Genomic DNA, 24,131 nt, shown 5'->3' with positions numbered 1-24,131 from the left:
TGAAAGATTCGAAAAAAACTTGAAAGAGGCTTGTAATCTAGACATAGCTTCAGAGACTCACGGAGCCCCCTTTGTTGCCCTGGGATTTCCCTCGAGGCAAGGGTCCCCGCTTACTGAGTCATTCTTATCACAGGCCAGTCCTTGAGGCTCGGCTCGGCTCGGCTCGGCTCGGCTCGGCTCGGCTCGGCTCGGCTCGGCTCTGTGCACCTTCCCAAAACTCCCCCTCTGCTGTCTGGGAGGAATCCTTTTATAGGAACCCCGGATGCCTTAATTGGCAGCAGGTGCTTAATTATCCCCAGCTGCAAACTGCCACCTAATTAGGCCTCTATTTTCTACCCTGGATGCTGGGCTGTGTTCATGTGAGAGTAATTTGGGAACAAGAAAGCATTAACCCACCTCCCACCTGCCTTCTATAAGGCTATGTCTACACTGGCGACTTCTTACGCAAGAACATCTTGTGCAAGGGTTCTTGTGCAAGAAGTCTTGAGCAAGAAAACGTCCACATTGCCATGTGTGTACTGTGCTTTTGTGCAAGAGCTCCTATTGCAGTGTGGACATTCTCTTGCGCAAGAAAGCTCTGATGGCCATTTAGCCATAGGGCTTTCTTGCACAAGAAATCCCCGCCGAGCATCCACACTGCCCTCTTGCACAAGAGCACCTGCGCAAGAGGGCTTACACCTGATAAAAAAGAGCGTAACTCTTGTGCAAGGAGCCCTCTCGTACCATGCCGTACTGTAAATTGGGCAGTGTGGACGCTCTGCAGGTGGGCAGTGTGGACGCTCTGCAGATTCTTGCGCAGGAACAGCCATACTTGTGCAAGAAGCCACGAGTGTAGACATAGCCTAAGAGTTCTGCAGTTTGCAGGCTGTGGTATGTCACACTCCTTATAGACTAACAGATTTATTGGAGCATAAGCTTTCGTGGGCTAAGACCCACTTCGTCAGATGCACGCGCCAATAAATCTGTTAGTCTATAAGATGCTACAGTACTCCTCATCACTTTTGCAGATTCAGACACACACTCCTCTGATATTAAGGAAGTGACACATAATAAGAGAAAGTAGCATATGTTCTCTATATAAATCCATGGTATGTCTGCATCTTCAATACTATGTGCAGATGTGGTCCCCTCATCTCAAAAACGATATATTGGAATCGGGAAAGGTTCAGAAAAAGTCTTTAAAAATGATTAGGGGTAAGGAATGGCTTCCGTATCAGGAAAGATTAGTGAGACAAGGATTTTACAGCTTGGAAAAGAGGTCTATAAAATCAGGACTGGTGTGGAGAAAATAAATAAGGAAAAGTTATCTACTGTTTTATGTAACAAAAGGAATAGGGATAGAGGGTGACCAAATAAAATTAATAGGCAGCAGGTTTAAAACAAATAAAAGGAAGTTTTTCTTCACTCAACACACAGTCAACCTGTGGAACTCCCTATCAGAGGATGTTGTGAAAGCCAGGACTTTTACAGGGTTCAAAAAAGAACTAGATAAAATCATGAACAATAGGTCCATCAATGGCTATTAGCCAGGATTGGCAGAGATGATGTCCCTAGCTTCTGTTTGTTCGGGCTAGGAATAAGCAACGGGGATGGATAACTTGATGGTTATCTGTTTTGTTCATTCTTTCTGGGGCACCTGGGACAGGCCACTGTCAGCATGCAGGATACTGGGCTAGATGGACCTTTGGTCTGACCTAGTATGGCCATTTTCATGTCTACCAATGGGTCCTTTTTCTATCTTATTTAGAAATGTGGTCTTCAATAGTAATTGATTAGCAGTTTTCTATAGCTATGTAGAGCAGTAGCAGCTATTTAAGGGACACTTTTTTGTCAATTGTATTGTCAAAGTATATTTAAATCCACCCTTTCCACCATTCATTGTTTATTTAAATGTATCGTGACAGAGGCAAGATTGAAGAATTTGCCTTCATGAAATTATACCTTAACTTATAGTCACTAATTAATTTCTATAGGTTTGTTATTGAAGAAAGCTATTTTAGTTGCAAGATATTTAGCTGCATGGAAAAAATAGAGCAAAGGATGCTATTTTTACAGACTCACTTTTCAAAGTAGAAGCCCACATTTAATAATAAGCACATACATAAGAACATAAGAATGGCCATACGGGGTCAGACCAAAGGTCCATCCAGCCCAGTATCCTGTCTGCCGACAGTGGCCAATGCCAAGTGTGCCAGAGGGAGTGAATAGAACAGGTAATGATCCGGCGATCTCTCTCCTGCCATCCATCTCCAGCCTCTGACAAACAGAGGCTAGGGACACCATTCCTTACCCATACTAGCTAATCGCCATTAATCTTAACCTCCATGAATTTATCTAGTTCTCTTTTAAACCCTGTTATAGTCCTAGCCTCACAACCTCCTCAGGGAAGGAATTCCACAGATTGACTATGCGCTGTGTGAAGAAAAACTTCCTTTTATTTGTTTTAAACCTGCTGCCCATTAGTTTCATTTGGTGCCCCCTAGTTCTTATATTATGGGAACAAGTAAATAACTTTTCCTTATTCAAGGATCAATGTCTTATACAGGGCCATGCGGATCAGACTGATAGGACAAGTCTGGGCATTAAAATAAGCTGACCAATTACTACACTCAGAAAGCCGGGAGATAAGGGACACAGAGGGCTTGTTCACACAAAGTGATCTGGCAAAGTGATCTAGAGGGGTGTGATTTGTAAAATGCTCTGACATGCTGCACCCTAATTGCCCTTTGTAGACCCTGCTGGCAAAGGACCTTTGTGTTAATGTCATCCTCCCTCCTTTTTGGGATTTGGAGAAACGGTTGCCTATTCCTCCATGGTTAACATCCCTTTAGGGACACAACCTCACCTGACTGCCAGGCTGTCTTATTTGACACAACTGCTCTTCCTGACCCTTGTTTCCAGTCAAAGAGCCACACAGTGTCATTTTCATGAAGCAATGGTAGCTCCCTGGACTCCAAATCTTACTGATTTTTTTAATGGATCTCTGTCTACAGCTGCAAATCCTCAGTGATTCCGACATGAGGCATTTTTGTGTGTGAGCATTTTTGGTTTTAGTTTCCAGTTTTCCATTGAACAAAACGTCAGCGGGTGACAACCCAGGAGTCACTGGTGACATTCTGTAATTTATCAGCACTGAATACAAACCACATTCTCACTCCACAGACTTTTTTATTAGTTCCGTTATTATTTTGATACCATTTTCCACCAGCCTGTTGGACAGGGGATAATAGGGACTGGCAGTGATATGTCTAACCCATTCCTCACTATAAATCGCTTAAACTCATGCCCACTAAACTGTGGCCCGTTGTCTGACATTACATGCCCCTTGTCTGACATGGTGACATACCATGTCTAGCAAAACTAGATTTGGTATGCAGATCATTTATTTACTTGTCGTATCTTCCAGTGAGGCTGAAGTTACAATTATCTAGGAGAAATCCATAGTTTTTTTTCTTGACAGTGTAAACAAATCTATGCCTGCTTTGCTCCAAGGCCCTTTTGTCAACTGCTCTAGAAGGTGTGTCTGCAACCACCAAATCTCTCTCAGATTGTTTTCTATTCACAGATCATATATGTGTAGATGCAAAAATATTCTCTTTCCTGGAGGGGCAGGGAAGCTTCCCACAGAGTACAGAATAGGGCTGAAAGAGCGCCACAATTCATGTCTCTAGAAAAGGTCTGCTGGCCTAAGCCATTGATTAACACATGAGTTGGGTAGGTTTATTGCTTTCGGAATCCCAGTGTGAGCGTAGCCCAATTAACATAGTAAACCAGGGGCGGGGAACCTTTTTGGAGCCTTGGGCCACTGACCCACAGAAAAATTAGTCGGAGGCCACACACAAGTGAGAAGCAACCCCCCCAAACAAAAACAAAACCAACCCCAAACAAACAAACAAAAACAAAAAACGAAACCCCTCATTGATGTGGCCCCTGACTGAAAAGAAGAAAGACACATCCCATGTTCCCCTGGGGGCCCTAGTAGATTTTGTGTGCTCCAGCTGCATGATGGATCGGCAGGGGGTAGGGTGGGGGTGGAGATGGGGGGGGGGGGAGAGTGCCAGCACAAGCTTCCCAGTGCGGGGTGGGGGGGTGAGGGGTGGGAATTCCTGAGCCTCAAGGGCTGGATCCAGGCAAGCTGAGGTTCCTCATCCCTGTAGTAAACTCAATAGTTATAGTAGGAAAGAATCTGGAACCCTTCACTTGTATATAGACCTAAAAGAATGAAATACATATGTAAAAAAGGGAATTTTTTCCACTATATGGGTAGAAATTTTGGGGGAAATGGCTGATGCCAAATATTTTCTTTGCTTTAAATGTCACCAGGGCCTGGCAAACACTCTTGGGTCCCATTTGTTGCTCATAGATCACTTTGTGTTTAAGGTGTTTGAAGGGCTTTTCTTTGTGTGGTATGTGGTTCCCGCTGGCTTTGCATAACAACAACACATGCTTCACAGACACTCCAATCAGACATTTTCTCTGGAAAGCTCAGCCTTTAACAACAATCCCCCATCCACACCAATAAGGGGCTGTTTGAAGTTCTTTTATAAAGAACAATAAACATTACATATAAAAATAGGATGAGGGAAAATAATCCTTTGAGAACTCCTCAGAAATAACTGATTTTGCAAGCCTTGTTAGACAGACTTGCACAAAATCATGGTGCTGTAAAACTCCTACTTAATAGCCCACACATCACATACAGGTTACCCTGAAACTATTATTTTTTGAATTCTTTACCCACTGTTATAATGCAATTGCTAGTGATATTTCATTCTGATGAAGAACCAAAAATGAATTATTTGGCAAAAATATTCTATAGTAAAAGCATTAGTAAAGGTTCTTTGTTAGAAATAATGTCCACTGCTCTTACTGTAATTTATCCATTAGCATTCAGTAATGCATCAGTTATTCCTGCAAGAAATTCATTTATTCATTCCTGAAGGGCTGAGTTGATCACATATCTGAAGGGAGACACAAGAGCAACTTACAGGGATCTGAGGGCTTGGTGCCTCTTTGAAGCATTATCCTCCACTTTGACCTTGCAGTGGTTGTTGGGATAAATTCTGCAGACCCTATGTGCATCAGATTATATGGGTTCCCTCAGCACAAAGCTAATTTCCCACCTCAGGTGGTGGGTTTGATGGCAGTGGCGGTGAGGAAGCTGTGCTTCTGGAGGAGCTGTGCAGATCTGAGGGACAGGGGAGGCCTTAAATCTGTGAAGAAGCTCATGGCCACCTTCTGATCTCTGAACACCCACAAAGACCTGGAAGCAGGGGCAGATGACCGTTTTTCCGGGCCCCGGGCAGCATAATTCCGCGGGGCCCCCCCTTTGCCACGGCGCATGCGCGGAGCTTTCTGAAGCGCTGGGACTGGGGCAGCCGCCCCGTTTGCCCTGCTCTATATCTGCCCCTGCCTGGAAGATATCTCAGTTTGGGGGAAAAACATTCCTAGCCAATTCTTCAGGACAAATCCTTCCTTCATGGCATAATGAAGTAGAAAACCTGCAAATCGACCTTTAAAAAGAATATTCACCGTGTGAATATTTAGGAAGTGCCTAGCCCTTAATCGGTCACACAGAGGCATAAGTGGGTGGAAGGTTTCACTGCTTTCTTGTGAGGATGTGTAAGGGAAGGGACTTCAGTTTCCCCTGGAACCCAGGGAAGCACAAGGGGTGAGCATAGCAATGGGCAACCTAGGTTAATGAGTGGGCTGCGTGAGTGGCGCTCCTTCATCTCAGTGGGCCACAAGATTGTCGTCACTGAGATGATCTCCTGGGAGAGGGTAGTTTTGCTCACTGTGCTTGCATGGCTAGAATTTGTGGGATGTGCAGATTGAACCATAACCGTGCTTCGATTGGATGCGGAGGCAGTGTCCGGCTCTTGCAGTCAATGTTGTGCACAATCAGCACACACCTCACTTCGCGTGCCCTTGCTTTACATGCATGTCACTTTAGTAATATCGGTTGAAAAAAAAACCTAGTTGGATGGAAACCAGCGGAATCTCGCAACTACATGGAAGGGTAACACTGAACAAAATGTCTTGTGGGCCACACGGAGAACCCCATTGGGCAGCATGGCAGCATGTAGCCTGCAGGCTGCAGGTTGCCCACCACTAGGTTAGCACTAGATGTTTCCCCTATAGCAGCTGGATGGCAAGTAGACAAAGTCTCCTTTAGAAAGCACTGAAAGGAGGAACTATAATGGCCGTGTTTTCTGATCTAAGGGCCAGCGAACAAGACCAAAGGAAATCTCATTTCAGAGAGTTTTTTTTTCCTTTTCAGATCAGAGTCCTCAGCAGAGAAGATAGAAAATGACAGGAAATCTATTAATAGTAAAAAGAAAAGAAATGATCCTTCAGGAGTGGTAGAAGCCATTTTGTGAAACAGCAGTACTAAGCATTGTGCTTCAAAACAAAGAATCTTAATCTCATTTACATCAGTTTTCACAACAGTAACCCCACTGGGAAAAATCCTTGTTCCACTGAAATTCAGTAGCTTCGTGAGGGCCAAGGTTTTACTGGGATTATTCCTGATTTACACTTGTGCTCAGAATAAGCCTTAGTACATGTATATTGCAGGATGCAAAGATTTTCATCTGACTTTTGTCAGATAAAGCTAATTTCAGAACTGGGCAAATTGGTTGAAATGACATTAAAGAACAGAGTTATCAGACACATCAATAAACATATGTTGGGGAAAATTCAGTGTGGCTTTCTTAAAGGGAAATCATACCTCACCAATGTATTCAAATTATTTGAGAGTGTAAACAAACACATAGACAAGGGTGATCTATACTTTGATGTTCAGAAAACCTCTAGCAAGGTCCCTTACCAATAACTCTTATGCCCAGTGAGCCGTCTTGGGATGGTTAGCCTTTCAGGAGTGTGTTAACATTGGGACAAACTCCTGGAAAAGGTACATATTTATTTGATCAAAGTTCTAACTACTATTGGCAAAGTCAATCAATCGTTAAACACTTAGCTCTTTTTTTTTGAAGAAAAGAAAAATCAATGCCACAATTTTCAGTATTTTTGTATAGTCTCAGTGGCTCCGATTCCTGCAGTCCTTTGTGAATATCCATGAAATGGCTACAGGAAAGTGAGCTACTGGCCACATATGTTAGAGCAATATTTATATCGTCACTGACCGACTCACAAAAAGACAATGTTGTTCCACTCAACAATCACTGGTTTTCTATTGAAATCAAGGCTGCTTGCTGAGGGAAGAAATGCTCTGCCTGTGTGATTCCAGGAAGCAATAAGCACCTACATGAAAATAACTCAAGTCCCCATCCCTAATCCCCTGCCTATCCTTTTTTTATCTGATGGATTCAGCAAGGGCTGGGAGATCATTGTGCGAATGAAATGGAAAGAGAGTTAACAAGATGTGACCAGTCCCTGGACAAAACAATAGAGGGAAACCTTCACTTTGTCTAGTATCTGGGAGTCGTCCTCATGTGCAGATAACAATGTGGATCGCTGTGGGCTTGGTCTGCTGCTTAGTTTTTGGAGGACTGCCTTCAGCTCATTGCACTTGTCCTTCCCAATGTAGCTGCACCTTCCATAGTCTCAATGAAGGAACAAAAGCAAGGTATGGAGGCTTTTCTTTGTTTTTCATATGGAAGATTTTGTGTTCACCTTTGTAAGGTTGCATGGAAAAGAAAATCTGGTTTATGCGGTGACTGTATGCATGTTATTTTCCCCAATCGCTTTGTACTACAGCTTTATGTGCAGGAGGATTAGCTTCTGAGCACACTGTAATCTGATTTCAGAGAAAGCATTTGGTGACCTTCTCTACTAGGATAGAAGCAATATAATTAACATCAGTATAATGGTGAAAGAAAAATAAAATGTAAAATGCCAGACTTTGTGCAGAAAATGTCTTAAAGTTCCAGCCCACGTTGTTCTCTGTCAAAGAGTTAATTGGACTTGCTGGTACAATGCTTTCAAAAATACATGGACTACTGCCTTTTATTTCATTTACTTAAGCATCCTCTAGTCAAAGGGGTCTTTTTTTGAGAAGGAAACAATCCCCAAATCAGAGGAAAACTCAAAGGCAGATTCCACACATTAAATATAAAATCTGAGAATTGTTTATTTCAGTTCCACAGAATCTCAGCAAAGTCCAGTTCTTTATTTTTGAAATGAAGTACAATTTAAAGTAGTGGAGGAATCTTTTTTTTTTAAATATCAGTAAAGCAATGACTTGACTTAATGGGAAACAGGACAAGCACATATACAATATATTTACAATACAAAAAGAGGGAGATGGGGAGAAAGCAATCCCCTTTTCTTTGGATTTCTTCTTGATGGGGTTCTAATGGAGGAATTCAACAAGGAAATTAAAAACTGTCACCTAGATTTCGAATGTCAGTAAAATGGACTCTTTTCCTCAAGATGGTTCAAGTGCAATAAAAGGAGCACCAGAAGCTTTTTATGTTAGAAGTACAGTGGTAACACAAATTATCTGTAGTTATTGAGAAGGAATGCAACAAAAATAATCAGGCTGTCCCAAAGAGGCCATAGTGGAATTACGTTCGAGCAACTGGGAAATACTGTAGTATTTGGTGATAGCTATCTTAAAAAAGGTGCTGTCTATCATTCCCTAAGGTGAATAAATTGTCATTTTTTCTGTATTATGTTTCAGTGACCCCCCCGCCCCAGAAAATTTCCCAATAGTAGAAGAGCTTTATCCTATAGAATAACAGTTTAGTGCTCAATAGTGTCATCTGGAAATATCATCAATAGCTTAAGGGCACATTGCTACATTATCATAGCTACTCATATTATTGAACCGTCTGTGTCATTCACAGAAAAGTAATGCATTATGGAGGAATGTTTTCTGTCTCTTTAGTTTCTTCATTTTGCTCTTAGTTTTTCCTCAAACCCCAACCCCCAGGTAAGGAGGGAGGGATGAGCTTTCTTCCAGAGCCTGTCAGTTTTGTTCAGAGTCTTGACTGCACCTTGTTGCTTGAGAGTCAGGTGAAGCATTTCCTTCCTTAGCCTCCTGGGATTGTGTTTGCATCTTCCTCTTCTATCACAGATTTTATGCCATAAAATTAAATAAAAGTAACTAGTATACCTATCATGAATTAACAGTTTTATCTGGAAGCTTGAAAACATTTAACTCTGGGAAGCCTGACTTAACAAGAGCAGTGTAGCTATGTTATTTATTTATACCTGTAATACAGGAATAGTTATTTCAGCTAAAAATGATCTGATTTATAATACTCCCTTTATTGACCAGCCACAGTCATTAGGAGATGGCACTTAGATTATCATGTTATGTTTCCATCATCATACCGCTTCTAGTATGTGAAGTGGATTGTGCTTATTTGATTTTGCTACTTTTTATAAAGTAAACTGTGATTCATGTTAAAAATTTGCCATTCATTCCTTCCCCTTGCTGTTAGGCAAACTGATGCCCATTCCATAATGTATTTTCTAAGTTATCTGTCTCACTCTCCCTGCTCTTTACAATATCATACAAAGCCAAAGTCAAATTTTGCTTTTACGAGTCCCAAGTAAATACAGAGTAAGGACTTAGGATATGGTCTTTAGGAATTAGAGATGGAAAAGAGTAATTAGATCATCTTTTTCATACTACATCCAGTGCAGTATTTCCCAAACAATTTCCAGTGCTTTCACTCATATACTTACAAATGCCTAAAGTGAAGTGATTTCTATTGCTATATGGATTTCACAGTAGTTCAGATTTCAAATTAAGACTTTATTTGTTTAATTGATTTCATTTCATGAACAGGAAATTCCATACAGTATTTAATGTGTATTCCCCTGTTATTTTCATATAGGCTACATCTAGACTCCGACCCTCTTTCGAAAAAGAGCGTCTTGACAACAACCAGTATTTTTGAAAAAGCGAGCCGCTTTTTCGAAAAAGAACACCCAGGCAATCTGGATGCTCTCTTTCGAAAAAGCACAGTTAGCATTACATAGAGTGCCTTTTTTCAAAAGAGCACTTTCAAAAAAAGGCGTTATTCCTCGTAAAATGAGATTTTCCACGGTTGAAAATACTGCCGCGTTCTTTCAATTTACTTTCGAAAGAACACGGCACCAGTCTAGATGCAGGAGAAGTTTTTTTAAAAAAAGGCCACTTTTCTCAAAAAAACCCTGTAGTCAAGACATACCCTTAGGGTATGTCTATGCTGCACAGTTACCCTACATCTACATGAGCTGCCTGGTATTTTGAAATATTTTTCACAATAACGGAAGCACTATTTCTCCATCCCGGTAAACTTCATTGCATGAGGGTTAAGGGATGGCTCGAAATAGAGCGTTATTTCAAAATTTGGTGCTGTGTAGAAGCGCCAGATTTCAAAATAAGCTATTTTGAAATAGATTCGAGATGAGATACACAATTTGTGTAGCGCAAATTGCGTATCTTACTTCGAGTTTAGGGTGCTGTGTAGACTAAAGATGGACTGAAGGGCCCAAAAAGCCAAAGATGTTGTTATGACTCTGAAACCCTCTAATACTGAACAATTTTAAACAAGCTCTAGGGGTTGGTAAACAAAGACCTTAGTCTGCTTAGGACTGTGGAGATCCATCCCACTATAGAATTCATACCAAAGGTTACAAATTCATTGATTTGAAACATACAAAAAAGAAAAGACTCAAAGTGAGATAAAGAAAATTGAAACGGAAGTTGATTATGTAAAACAATCTTAATCAAAGCATAACAAAGTCCCTTTTGTAGGCAAGGAATATGGTTAAAATCTCTTATTCAGATAAACAGCAATTCTTGATGGGAATTATAATCATTTTCTGACTTCAGACAAAACAGACAGACACAGACAGGAAAGAAGAGAGAGGATAGGAAAGTTGAGGGAAATACGGCTTTTGTTGATATTCTCAGTATACAGGATAGCTGGTCAGTCACAGAAAGATGCTTTTGGCTAACAGACTAGCCCTGGCAACTATTGCTGTGGACCCTGGCTCACTTCCTTAGTCAGGAACATAATCTGGCTGGTTTGGTCAGGTCCTTCTCATTCACTGGTTATTCTGAGGCTGAGCAGAGCTGCATAGAGCATCTTACATCACTGGACTGGTGATGTGCAGTGTGGTTGATTTCAGGAGAATACCTGCGAGGGGTGAGGGTGGGAGGACAGGAGGAAGATGAATGGGTGACAGAAAGGAGCACATGAGGGGTAGGGGAAACAGCAAAATTTCACACTTTTCAGATTGGGGTCCTCACTGGTGCAACAGCGATGCCCAAATGGCCTCACTGGAGTATCTAAGGGTATGTCTACACTGCCACCCTAGTTCGAACAAGGGTGGCTAATGTAGGCATTCGAACTTGCAAATGAAGCCCGGGATTTAAATATCCTGGGCTTCATTTGCATGTTCCCGGGTGCTGCCATTTTTAAATGCCCCGTAGTTCGAACTACCTGCCCACAGCTACATGTGGCATGGACTAGGTAGTTCGAATTAAAGCTCCTTTATTTGCATGTTCAAATGCCTACATTAGCCACCCTAGTTCAAACTAGGGTAGCAACGCAGACATACCCAATATGTGGTGTCATGGCAACAATCCTTTCACAGCAGTCATGGGGTGGTAAAAAGTTTCCCCCTTTCAGCCTCAAAAACTCTTTTACAATGGCCCCAAAAAGGCAAGGGGTGGAATAACCCACCCTCTCTTTATTTCATCAACTCATTAGGCCTAATTTCCAACATTTTGGTTAATTGATATCCAGTTCTATACTTTTCTTGTTTACCAAAAATGATCCTAACACAATCTTTGAATTATATCAAAAGGTTTCTTATTTGGACTAATTCAGTCTTTTTTGGGGTGGTTTTTTTGGCATCTTTTTGTCATCAGCATTGATAGTCATGGGGGAGCTCACAAGAGGGGAAAATTTGTAGGACCATCAGCTTGTTAAATATTTCACTCTGTCCAAATCTCTGATGGCTGAACTGGCAAACTGTGTTTTAACATGTACTGACATGCTCTCTAGTGCAGTAATATTATGGTCACAATTTTCAGAAAGTCAATTAAAAAAAAAAAAAAGACAGACTCCATAAGCCAGATTCATACCTAATATAAAGAGGTGCAACTCACAGAATTATTTTATACAATAAAATATATAGGAAAACAAACTGAAGAAGGGACTGGAAAAGAGAAAAGCAGGTACAAACCATAGGTTAGAACAGGGCTACTCAAATTTTGGAAGCCCCGGGGGCCACAATGATACTCACAACACATGCCGATGGCCACAACTAAAGTGTGGTTGCATATACGTGCAAATATATATGCAAATATACGCAAATAGCTTCTTTCACATTGACAGGCATGAATACAAAGATTAAGGCATGACTACACAACACACAGGCCCCATTTAAGTCAGTTCTGCTGATATTAATAAAATGCCATATTTACCCGATTTCTACCCATTTGACAGCACGTTTAGTGAGCAGTAACAGTCCAGAAACTTAACTACTAAAACGCATATCAACAGAAGACCATTATATTGACTACTTTTTTGTTTTGGCTCCCACCCTTGGGTCGTGTATTGAGCCTCGTGTAAATCCAAACTGCACCGCGGGCCACAAACAAACAGGCTGCGGGCCGCATGCAGCCCACAGGCTGCATGTTGAGTAGCTCTGGGTTAGAATAAAGTGAAAAGATTTCAAAATGTACAAAAGTAATTTAATATTTGGTTTTTCCAATCAGAACTGTGCTGTGCAATGACCCAGAGATGACACTCACCCCTGTGAACATCCCAGGAGATACATATAAACTTCGAATAGAGAAGACAGCCATCAGGAGAGTTCCAGGAGAAGCTTTCTATTCTCTCCGTAACCTGGAATACCTCTGGATGCCCTACAACTCTTTGGCTAGCCTCAGTGTGATTACCTTTAGAGGTCTCCGCCGCGTACAGGAATTGAGACTGGATGGGAATGACTTAGTTTTGTTTCCATGGGAAGTTCTTGCAGACATGCCCCAGTTAAGGCTACTGGATTTACACAATAATGAACTCACCTCGGTACCAGCAGAAGCTGCTCGTTACATCAAGAACATCACCTACCTGGATCTTTCCAGCAATAAACTGATGACTCTTCCCCAAGATCTTATTTCAGCCTGGGCCAACCTCCAGGCAGTTCCTTACTTCCCCAATGACAATTCCAAGATCATTTTAGGTAAGAGAGTTAAAAAATATGGCAAATTAGAAGGCACTGAGACAAATATCAAACATGCAACATACAATAACAATACTTTAATATTGCTCATTCACTCTAGGCCCCTTTTGGCTGTCAGTCCTCACAGGACCTGGCTTTGTGGTAGAAAAAACTGTCTGGCTATGTCTAGACTGGCATGATTTTCCGCAAATGCTTTTAAGGGAAAAGTTTTTCCGTTAAAAGCATTTGTGGAAAAGAGCGCCTAGATTGGCACGGACGCTTTTCTGCAAAAGCACTTTTTGCAGAAAAGCGTCCATGCCAATCTAGACACGGTTTTGCGCTAGAAAGCCCCGATCGCCATTTTCGTGATCGGGGCTTTTTTACGCAAAACAATACCGCGCTGTCTACACTGGCCCTCTTGCGCAAAAGCATTTGCGCAAAAGGGCTTTTGCCCAAATAGGAGCAGCATAGCATTTCCGCAAGAACACGGACAATCTTACATGAGATTGTCAGTGTTCTTGTGGAAATTCAAACGGCCAGTGTAGACAGCTGGCAAGTTTTTCCGCAAAAGCAATTGCTTTTGCGGAAAAACTTGCCAGTCTAGACGCAGCCTCTTTGTATAGGCTGTGTAGCCAGTTTCACAGTCTCTTGGAGCAGTGCTTTCCAAACCTCAGAGATGAATGCTGAATATGTGGAAAGAGAGAGGATGAAAAAGTCCCTCATTTCCACTCCAATGGAACCCAAGCCTACTCATTCACCAACCACCAAGAGCCTCTAGCAGCAGCCCTCCTTTCTCATTCAAAGTCTTCCCTCCTTTCAAAAACAGTAGCTGCCCGCCATCTCACATGATCCGTAATCCATAAAATGGCTACACAATCAACCCAGGGCCTAAATTCTACAGGATTACGGTACATGGTAGAGTGTGGGATGATTTTTTTTGCTATTGTTTGGGTTGTGAACCAAAAAGGCTGAAAACCACTGTTCTGCATTCACCCTCATTATTTTATATACACCTGTCAAGGCAAGAGTCCTAATTTTATCTCTTGCCTTTTCATATGGATGTTTTTTTCTTGTCTCATTATTTTGTGGTCCATATTGTTGTTCCCTATATTTCTACTATATATTTTTTTCCAGACAGGTCTGGCTGAATTGAACATAGTATTCTAGCTGATGGTCTGCCACTGATTTTCTCAATAGCACTATAATATCTTCATCCCATTCCTTTTGCATTCTGCCATTTTGCTTGTTATTTTGCCATGTTCCATTGCTGCACACTGAACATGAGTTTTACATAATCTTTTATTAGTCTTTATAACTGAGTAGATAGAGAATATAGGAACCAAGGAGTATGTGCAGACATAGGAGGCATCTGTGGTCTATAAGGTTGAGCTGTAAGAACTTCAGAAGAGGCTTTAAAGCAATGACTATATTGCCAACTATTATGTAATCCACAGTGTAGAATGGATTGGTTAGCACACAACTAACAGAAAAATATCTCTGAGCACATTGGTCAGAAAATCAATTACAAAACTGAATTCTGTATTCACTTCTGGATTCACTGTAGTGTATATAGGACTGTAGTGTTATAGTGTATATATGTGAATGTCTCTCAGATATGGAAATGTTTACCAGAAGGCAAAAGTGACAGAGTCCAGTGAGGGCAAATAGAATGACTATACAGAGTTTGATTTCAGGATGGGGCTGTGAATCAGAAATCTCAGTTAACGTCAGTGAATATTGCAGTTAAAGTCTGTAATTTTTTTTGTTTTATTTTTGCTAGGTTTCTAAGCATTCTTGACAGTACACAGGGTATGGGTGCAGCCAATATACATCTGTTTAAAAATATGACTGACTGTTTATAGACTCTTTTTTATATTTTCCCAGCCCTGTTCTTCTCCTTCCTTCCTTCCTTCCTTCCTTCCTTCCTTCCTTCCTTCCTTCCACTTCAGGGTCATTGATGGGGATGGTGGGTGGAAGGGGAGGGGGAAAAGAGAAAAAAGATGACCGTATGTAGCTAAATTCGATCTAAACTCTTCGTATAGACCAGGCCTAAGTTGTATCAGTTACAACTCCGCATATGGGGTTCTATTGATTGCATCGTGAACATAAGAATAGCCATACTAGGTCAGACCAAAGGTCCATCTGTCTCAGGATCCCGTCCTTTAACAGCGGCCAATGCCAGGTGCCCCAGTGTGAATGAACAGAACAGGGAATCGTCACGTGAACCCTCTCCTATCATCTATTTCCAGCCTTTGACAAACAGAAGCTAGGGACACCATTCCATATCTGTCCATTCTTGCTAACAGCCAAAGATGGACCTAACCTCCATGAATTTATCTAGTTCTTTTTTGAACTCTGTTAAAGCCCTGGTCTTCACAACACCCTATAGCAAGGAGTTTCACAAAGGGGGCAGTTGTTCTGGGGCCTGGTGATTTGAAAGGGTACTGTGGCAGCAGCAGGAACCAGAGCCCTGGGCCATTTAAATCACCCCAGAACCTCGCACAATGTAGACTGGTCAGCACTGAGGGCTGTCTAGCCTTATCCCTGCCTCCTCTGCCTGAGGCCCTGCCCCTTCCGGAGGATCTGGAGCTGCCCACCCACATTGCCCAGGGCCTGGTGAAGTCTGTCACCAGCCCTGATCCTCTTAGTTTTAATGTATTTAATTTAAAATAGGTAAAAGATGACCCACTACTAAGGCGTGCTACTTTCAAAACACCTACCCAAAGCCACTAGCATTGAATGAGAGAGGCTCCATTTCTTCTTCAGCAGAATGTTTTAAAAATTGCCTTGAGAAGTCAGTGGCTCACAATCTGAACTGACTTTATACTAACTCTAGCATTCATTGCACTCCATCATTGCTTCAGGTAATCAATTTTAGTCTGTGATCCACAGAAAGGTTTAAATTCCTGCTTAAGTCAATTTTAATTCAAGATAACACTTCGGCATGCCCTTATATTAAAACATGTGTTAAGTGTCATCAACTTTAAAGTTAAATATGTGCTTACATATTCTCCTGAATTAGGGACGCTTCCTTTGAACTGAACCATTAAACATCTCAAAGTGATTATTTTTCTAACATTATCATTTTTTGAGTAATAAAATATGTTTAATTCTGAAGCAAACAAAGTCAAAGAGCTTTATTTTAAAGCCAGTTAAGGTTATTAAGTGACAGGAATGTATACACCTGTCACTTGCTTTGCCAAGTCCAAGCATTTAAAAGCAAAGAAATGAAGCTAAGGACTGAACTGTACATTACCTGCATAATAAACAATCAAATAATTATTTTCAGGGGTAAAGAAATACATAATTTATCACAATATAACAACATTAACTCTGACTCATGGATATGCATTATTTTTATTGTGATTTTGATATCTAATTTTTTCCCTCATGGATACTATTAAAATCCATTCATGTATAGTAGTTGTGGTATAATATGATTTCTTTGGGCAGACAGAGGGACATGAATAAAAATTAAACATCTCGTGAAGCTGGAAAAGGAGTAAAATTGAAGTTATTTAATCTTACTTCATTGACTCTCATTGCCTATGAGATTAATAATCTGAAATATGTGAAAGCATGAAGAGCTTGCTGTCTTTTTGAGACATAAAAGGGTTAAATCAATCATACAGTGGGACTGCGGCTGCATTCAATATAGAATGGTTGTCGCTTTTGTAACACAAAGCGCAAACATCTGCACTAGAACCTTGTCCTACAGCTCTAAACACAGAGGTCTTTCTATTAAAGATCTCAAGGAAGGGACTTCTGTCATTTTAAAAGGAGCCACAGTCAAGCGGCAAGTGCTTATAGATTTACCTAGTACTTGCTCCTGCTTCCACTGAAGTGAGTGGCACACATTTCTCATTCACATCATTTGAAATTTATGAGGAAGGCCTCTCTCCCAAACTATTTGCAACAAAAACTCTAATAACGGCATGATTTCTTGTCACCTATTTTCTTCAAATATAGATGGCACACAAGTTTCCCCCTAAATATAACTGTGTGGAAAGTCTGAAAGTGAGCTAACGGGCAACAAAGCAACTTTAAACAAAAGTAAAAATTTCAAACTAGAGCAACTCAAAGACAGCAGGACAAATGCTCTCCAAACTTCACACAAAGCCTCTGCTTTCACAATAAATGTGGCGATTTTCCGGACAATTTTCAAGGCAAAGATATGGAAGCTGATTGCCCTCTTAACTAAGGATAGGCTATTGTCTCCGTCTAACAACCTGTTTTGATTGTATGATAATTCTACTTTGCAGTGCCACAATAACATTTCATTCACGTGTCAAAACACTTCAGAAAACAGTGTTAGCACCAAGTTACCAGTGGCGTAAGTAAGGCTAGGAGTGGTCCGAGCCATATGGTGAGGATTATGACACTGGTTTCTGGCCTCCAAGGCTATATTCCATATGTAAAGCCTAGTTTGAAGCAGATTATAAGCCAGTTATCCTGTAGCCATTAAAAATACAAAATGAAGAGTAGCAATGGAAATGTTAGTGGCAGAATGATTAATAATGGTCATGATTTCTTTTGCTAGGTTTGCAGGACAACCCGTGGGTGTGTGACTGCAGTCTGTACGAAATGGTCCATTTCCTAAACTTCCAGTCTCCTAACATAGCCTTTATAGAGCCAAGACTGAAATGTTTTGCCCCACGGAGTCTTGCTGGAGTCTTCTTCAGTCAAGTTGAACTAAGAAAATGTCAAAGCCCGGTTGTGCATACTTCTGTAGCCAAAGTAAAGACCATCCTGGGCAGCACTGTGTTACTCCGGTGTGGCACTACGGGGGTACCCATTCCTGAACTCAGCTGGAGACGGGCTGACGGCAATCAACTCAATGGCACAGGTAGGTTCTGGCTATTTATTTCATACTTTGTGACTGGAAAGCTGGCTTGTGTTTTCTGCACACCCTGGAGCAAATATCAGCTTCAGCTCTTCCAGATAAATACAACTACTGTAGATGCCTCATGATGAATAAGAAAATAGGAGTCTAGCAAGAGGCGCATGTTAACATTGTAACTCTCTACAGCAAGGCTACTCAACTTTGGAAGCCTTGGGGGCCACAATGATACTCACTGCACATGCTGAGGGCCGCAACGTAAGTGTGGTTGTATATACATGCAAATATATGCAAATATATGCAAATAGCTTCTTTCACAGATTAAGGCAAGACTACACAACACGCAGGCCCCATTTAAGTCAGTTCTGCTGATATTAATAAAATGCAATATTTATCTGATTTCCACCCACATGACAGCACTTTTAATGAGCAATGACAGTCCAGGAATTTACCTACTAAAATGCATATCAACAGAAGACCATTATATCGACTCGCCGTTGTGGAGCATGTTCCCAGTGGAGGCCATGTTCAAAGGATCCTACCCACGGGCCACATGTTGAGCCCCACGTAAACCCAAACCCCACCACAGGCCACAAACAAATGGGCCGCAGACTGAATGTGGCCCACAGGCTGCGTGTTAAGTAGCCCTGCTCTACAGTATTTATGTGATTTTTTTCTGAAGACTCATACAACTAACCTACACCTCAGTGTGCATATATTAATGTTCATATTAGAACTGTCCTGTGAAACACAGGCCATGTTTTCTTTGTTTCACAACAAATGCACTGCAGTTGAGGATCACAGGCAGTTCTCTGTAAAGTAATTTTAGGTGCTTTGTTAGCGTGTGCAGCAAAAAGAAGAGGCACTTTCAAATTAGTTTTAATTACATATTAAGTAATCTTCCTAAAAATACCCCCTAGTTTGGGTGCGCCTACATAGCAACGTTATTCCAAAAGAACTTTGCGAGCGTCTACACAGCAATTCCGTTATTTTGAAATAATATTGAAATAATGGGCAGCTTATTCCAGATTCTATAAATTTCATTCCAAGAGGAATAACACCTCTTCTGAAATAGCTATTTCGGAATAGCAGTAGTGCGGATGCTCCCCACAGCTATTTCAAAATAGCTCCTCCCCCAGACCATTCAAAGTAATTACTCCCTAGTGCTTCTAAATTGACATTGTGCGTCCACATTAGGGAAGCCTGCCTCGGACTAATTTCCAGGCTTCCCTGTAGTGTACATGCTAAATAAGCTATTTTGGAGTATTTCTTTCAGAATACCTTATTCCAAAATATGTGTGCAGTGTAGACATAGCCTTTGTGAGCTTCCTGAGGCTTCGTTGCGTGCTTTCACGTGTCTGTAACATTGAACTGCTGTCAAAACAGTTAATAAATCTCTGTCAAATATTTCTTTGATGTCAATTCAACCAAGATCAAATTTGCAGGTGATGTGGAGACTGGAGCAATAATGAACCCCCTTTTAAGATAATGGAACAAATATTAAGAGGAAAAAGTCACTAAAACTTGTAATGGATATCGGAAATATAAGCAATAAGGAAGATTATAAAGTATAGAATACAGTATCTCATTAGTATCACTCTCAAAATGGAAATGACTCTCAATTGGAGTTGGGCCAGAACAAGATTTTTCATTTCTCAGAGAAGTCTGCAATTTTGACATTTTTCTATTTCAAAATGGACAAAAATGATCACATTTCAATATTTCCTACAAAACAGACCTCCTCCCCAAAATGTATTTTGAGTTGATTAAAATGTTTCATTCTAATTTTGACTTTTTTAAAAAAATATTAAAAACAATTGAAACAAAAAGTCCTTTCAAAATGGGAAATTGATTTTTTTTCATTTCAAAAAGATCCAAAGGCTTTCCCCCCATTTTTAAAAAATGCAGTTGAAATGAACATATTTCTGCAAACTTTTCACTTCTGATGAATTGTCATTTTTCCCTTTAAATCTCCACATCATGGTGATCTTCCTTTCACAAGAAGGGCTGGATCTGATGTCATCTGAATGAAGATTTGGTCTCTAAAGAGAGCAACAAGAGATGGCATGTGGGTGGGCACAGATTTTCCGGAATCTGAAAATGAAGGGTGAATTTCTAAACCCATTCAAGTCATAAAGGGTTTTATTATTCATGTAATTGGAGCAAATTTCTCCCTAAGGGTACAAATTCAGAGAGTTAACTGTGATACCCTGAATGTTATTAGTTCATTGGTCCAACCTATTAAATACTTTTCTTATAAGAGCTAAAAAAATTAATAGATGTGTCATGTGTCCTTAAAGTGTGATGAGATTCTTCAGTACCACAGAAGCAGGGAATGGGTATTTTTTCACAGCTATAAAACCAATTGCAATTCAAGTCCTTTTTAGTGATCTTCACAAGCCATTACTCTGTTTTGCATGACATGATGCAATGCAATAATGCCTACATATAATTCTGAAAACATGCCTCCTAAATTAAAAACAAACAAAAATTCCTTCTCTGCAAAATAAAGAATGCATTCCAGAAAACATATGTTAAGTTTACTCTAGCTATAGTCAAGAGTAGCCTTCAACTTCCTGAAGGGAGGTTCCAAAGAGGATGGAGAAAGGCTGTTCACTATAGTGACTGATGGCAGAACAAGGAGCAATGGTCTCAAGTTACAGTGGGGGAGGTCTAGGTTGGATATTAGGAAAAACTATTTCCCTAGGAGGGTGGTGAAGCACTGGAATGGGTTACCTAAGGAGGTGGTGGAATCTCCATCCTTAGAAGTTTTTAAGTCTCAGCTTGACAAAGCCCTGGCTGGGTTGATTTAGTTGGGATTGGTTCTGCCTTGGGCAGGGGATGGACTTGATGACCTCCCGAGGTCTCTTTCAGATCTATGATTCTATGATTCTATAAGATGTATATGTTTTGTGACATATTAAACATGGCTTTACAAATTTTCAGTTAACAGTAGTCTGAAAAGATACAGTACCTCCCAGTGATGGTGTTTCTTCATGAACACTATAAAATGACCGCTTGAAATATTAACTTTTCTGAAAGAATGAAAGGAAAAGTGGCTCTCCTTCTAGCTGGAATAGTGATGTAGAATTATCACACGAAGCTTGGAAATTTTCTGTTGAATGTCCCTGCTCAATAAATACTTAACTTGTAAAGTGCAAAACCTTAAATTTTTTTTGTTTGGTTTGATTCATTTTTCATTAGCAAGATTTCTGCTCCAAAAGGCTGGATCTTATCATGATTAAATTTTTGTAAGGTGCTCAATACGTAACATGGTCCAAATATTCACCTTAATTCTACAGCAAACAACAAATTATTTCTGAGACATTTCTCTCTTGTTCATTCATTCTAGGAATTGCCATATGTGCATCTTGGAAGAATGTCTCCTCTTGAGCAGTAATTTTCTTTCATGTGATCCATAAGTAAAAAAGTATATTGACTCTTCCAAACACAAACGTCTCACTCTCATTCCTGCACATGCTTGCAGTGTTTTGTATATATTTTTCAAGGATAGAAAAATCTTTCCTATTTTGTTTTCCAATTGTCGCTTCATCCTGACTTTTTGAAGGAGGGTATATGGATGAATGAGCTCTTCGAATGTGAATTTGATCATAGTCTAACAGCTAATAACCTTTCTTTAGGTTTATTTTGATTTCATAATATTTTGGTTAACAAAAAAGATCATTCTGATATGTATAATAGTAATTTTGCTGAATCAATCTTCTTAATATTTTCCATTATATCCATGTCTGATTTTTTTTTAGTGCACCAGGAAATTTCGAGTGATGGAATGAGCTGGTCCATTCTAGGCTTGCCTGTAGTCTCCTATCTGGATTCTGGAGAGTACATCTGTAAAGCAAAGAACTTCCTAGGGGCTACAGAGGCTTTCATATCTCTCATCATCACAGACTCAGAAGGTACTGATGACCCTAATGCTAACTCTAAAGGAGTATGGAATGGGAAGGTGAGCGGGATGGAAGCAGCTGCTTACAATGACAGACTGGTGGCTAGGTACGTTATCACAACCTCAACTTCACCTACCCTAGGTGCCAGACCCATTCGTGTTAACACAGAAGAGACTGTAGGGTTCCAGAACGAGGCACAGAATATGGTTAAGGAGCAGAATAACAATCCAGGAAATCTTCTATCAAATCTACCCACTGGTCAACAGGAGCCAGAGCGTATAGTAAGGTCTGTCAGAGTGATAGGAGACACGGATCAAAGTGTCTCATTAGCCTGGAAAGCTCCGCAGGCAAAGAACACAACCATATTCAGCGTCCTTTATGCCATTTTTGGAGAGAGGGACATGCGCAGAATCAGTGTGGAGCCAGGTAAGATGAAGATCACCATTGATGGGTTGATGCCAAAGACCAAGTACATAGTGTGTGTCTGTGTAAAAGGGCTGATCCCCAGAAAGGAACAATGCATCATATTTTCCACAGATGAAGTTGCCAGTGCAGGTGGAACTCAAAAACTCATTAACGTGGTGGTGATCAGTGTGGCCTGTGTCATTGCTGTTCCTCTGACTCTAGTGGTCTGCTGTGGGGCATTGAAAAGGCGTTGCAAAAAATGCTTTGTCCGGAAGCCCAAAGAAGTTCAGGAGTCCTATGTCACATTTGAAAGTCTATCTCCAGGGGCCAAAACTAAAGGAGTGGAAGGAGAATACTTGACTAGGCACACCCCAGATGAGTCGAACAGGCTGCTGTCTGCACGATCTAGCGTGGACTCAGAAGCAATACCAAAGACAGAGGGGCAACCCAATGAGTACTTCTGCTGATAGTACTAGGCATGTTAGATACACATGCACACACAAATGCATATGACTCTGTATTCTGCAGGTCATACACCAGCATACGCTATTGCAGGTCAATATGTCAGTAGTAATGTACCCCAACATGTTCCAGAAAGCAATGTGAGAAGACTGATTATACTCAGCAGATTTTGCACTGTTTTGTTTGCTGAGATGCATCTAGTCACATAGCCGCAAAAGATTTCTGATTGTCCACTAAACCCCCTGGGATATTATTCCTTCGACACAATGAAGTCTTCTAATTGAATATAAGACTATTAAGTGATGATGTTGACTACATTCTTGTATAATTCTGTTTTAATATCTGGCTGGGTATACACTAAATATATTAATATCAACTATGTTGAATCCTTGTAGAATGACAAACACTGAAGTTGTTTCTAATGATAATAGAAATTGAACTGCGAAAGTGAAGATTCATAGATTCATTTGGTATTCCCCACGCAATTAAAAGGGTGTGTGAAAATACCCAGCTTGATGCTTAATAGACTATAAAATGCAAATACTATAACTGTAAAATGTGACCAAGCATAATGTATTATTACATCAATATCCTGATTTGAGGAAAAACAGTGAAGAGTAGCAATCAAGATGAAAACAATTCATACTTAAGGACTCAGGGGCCTGAGCTTTTTTGTGATACTATGGCTTGAACTGGGCCAGCTCTGATTTACAAGAACTATCATCTAGTGCTGTATGTAAGTACTATGTTTGACAATAATTTTCCATCATTGCTGTGGTTGGTATTGTTTGTTTAATGACTTTGTTAATTGAAATCATGATTGGATAAATATTATAATATTATAATTTTACATGCTTTGTTACCATGTTAATGTGGATGCAACCCAGGGCTTTAGCCACATTAGATCTTTTTGGAATGTCTCCCAGAGCTGCCTGGCCACCACTGCTGTTCCATTCCTGTGGGAACAATTTTGTCTCGGGCAAACATGTGCATTTTGTTTTAATGTCATTACACCTGCTCTGAGCAGGATTAGATGAGACAGTGGTAAAACTTCTAATTGGCTACTCAACACATATCTGAACATCACTAGTGAAGCTGCCCCAACAGTCACCATTTGAATAATATTTCCACTGCAGTCCCTAACATGAAAATGCTTTATAATGCCTTTCACTTTTTAATAGATGTTCTTCAGGGCACCTTACGATGAAAATTATACGTTCTACCAAGTGATGCTGAAGATGGTAGGCAATGGTAGCTGTGGAAGTCTTATTCTTTTGAGTGATATTTTAATATGTATTTATAAATGTATTTGTCATGATCTGAAGTCATATTATATATGTTCACGTAATGCATGGATTCATAAAATGCTCTAGTTGGAAGGGATG

At 40.5% G+C, this 24,131-nt stretch overlaps 1 protein-coding gene across 1 annotated transcript; it reads left to right on the top strand.

Annotated features, from left to right (window-relative positions):
* Positions 1 to 7,460: 7,460 nt before the first annotated feature.
* LRIT1 (leucine rich repeat, Ig-like and transmembrane domains 1) lies at positions 7,461 to 23,132 on the top strand. Its single transcript, XM_006112387.5, has 4 exons — positions 7,461 to 7,588; positions 12,689 to 13,155; positions 17,675 to 17,980; positions 21,739 to 23,132. Exons 1-4 carry the CDS (start codon positions 7,467 to 7,469, stop codon positions 22,749 to 22,751), a joined length of 1,908 nt encoding a protein of 635 aa, XP_006112449.3. The 5' UTR covers positions 7,461 to 7,466; the 3' UTR covers positions 22,752 to 23,132.
* Positions 23,133 to 24,131: the final 999 nt, after the last annotated feature.

This window comes from Pelodiscus sinensis, chromosome 8, assembly GCF_052426305.1.
Source record: "Pelodiscus sinensis isolate ZL-2025 chromosome 8, ASM5242630v1, whole genome shotgun sequence".
Taxonomy (NCBI): Eukaryota; Metazoa; Chordata; order Testudines; family Trionychidae; genus Pelodiscus; species Pelodiscus sinensis.
The sequence above is the reverse complement of the archived record's forward strand: the minus strand, read 5'-3'. Positions and strand labels throughout refer to the sequence as shown.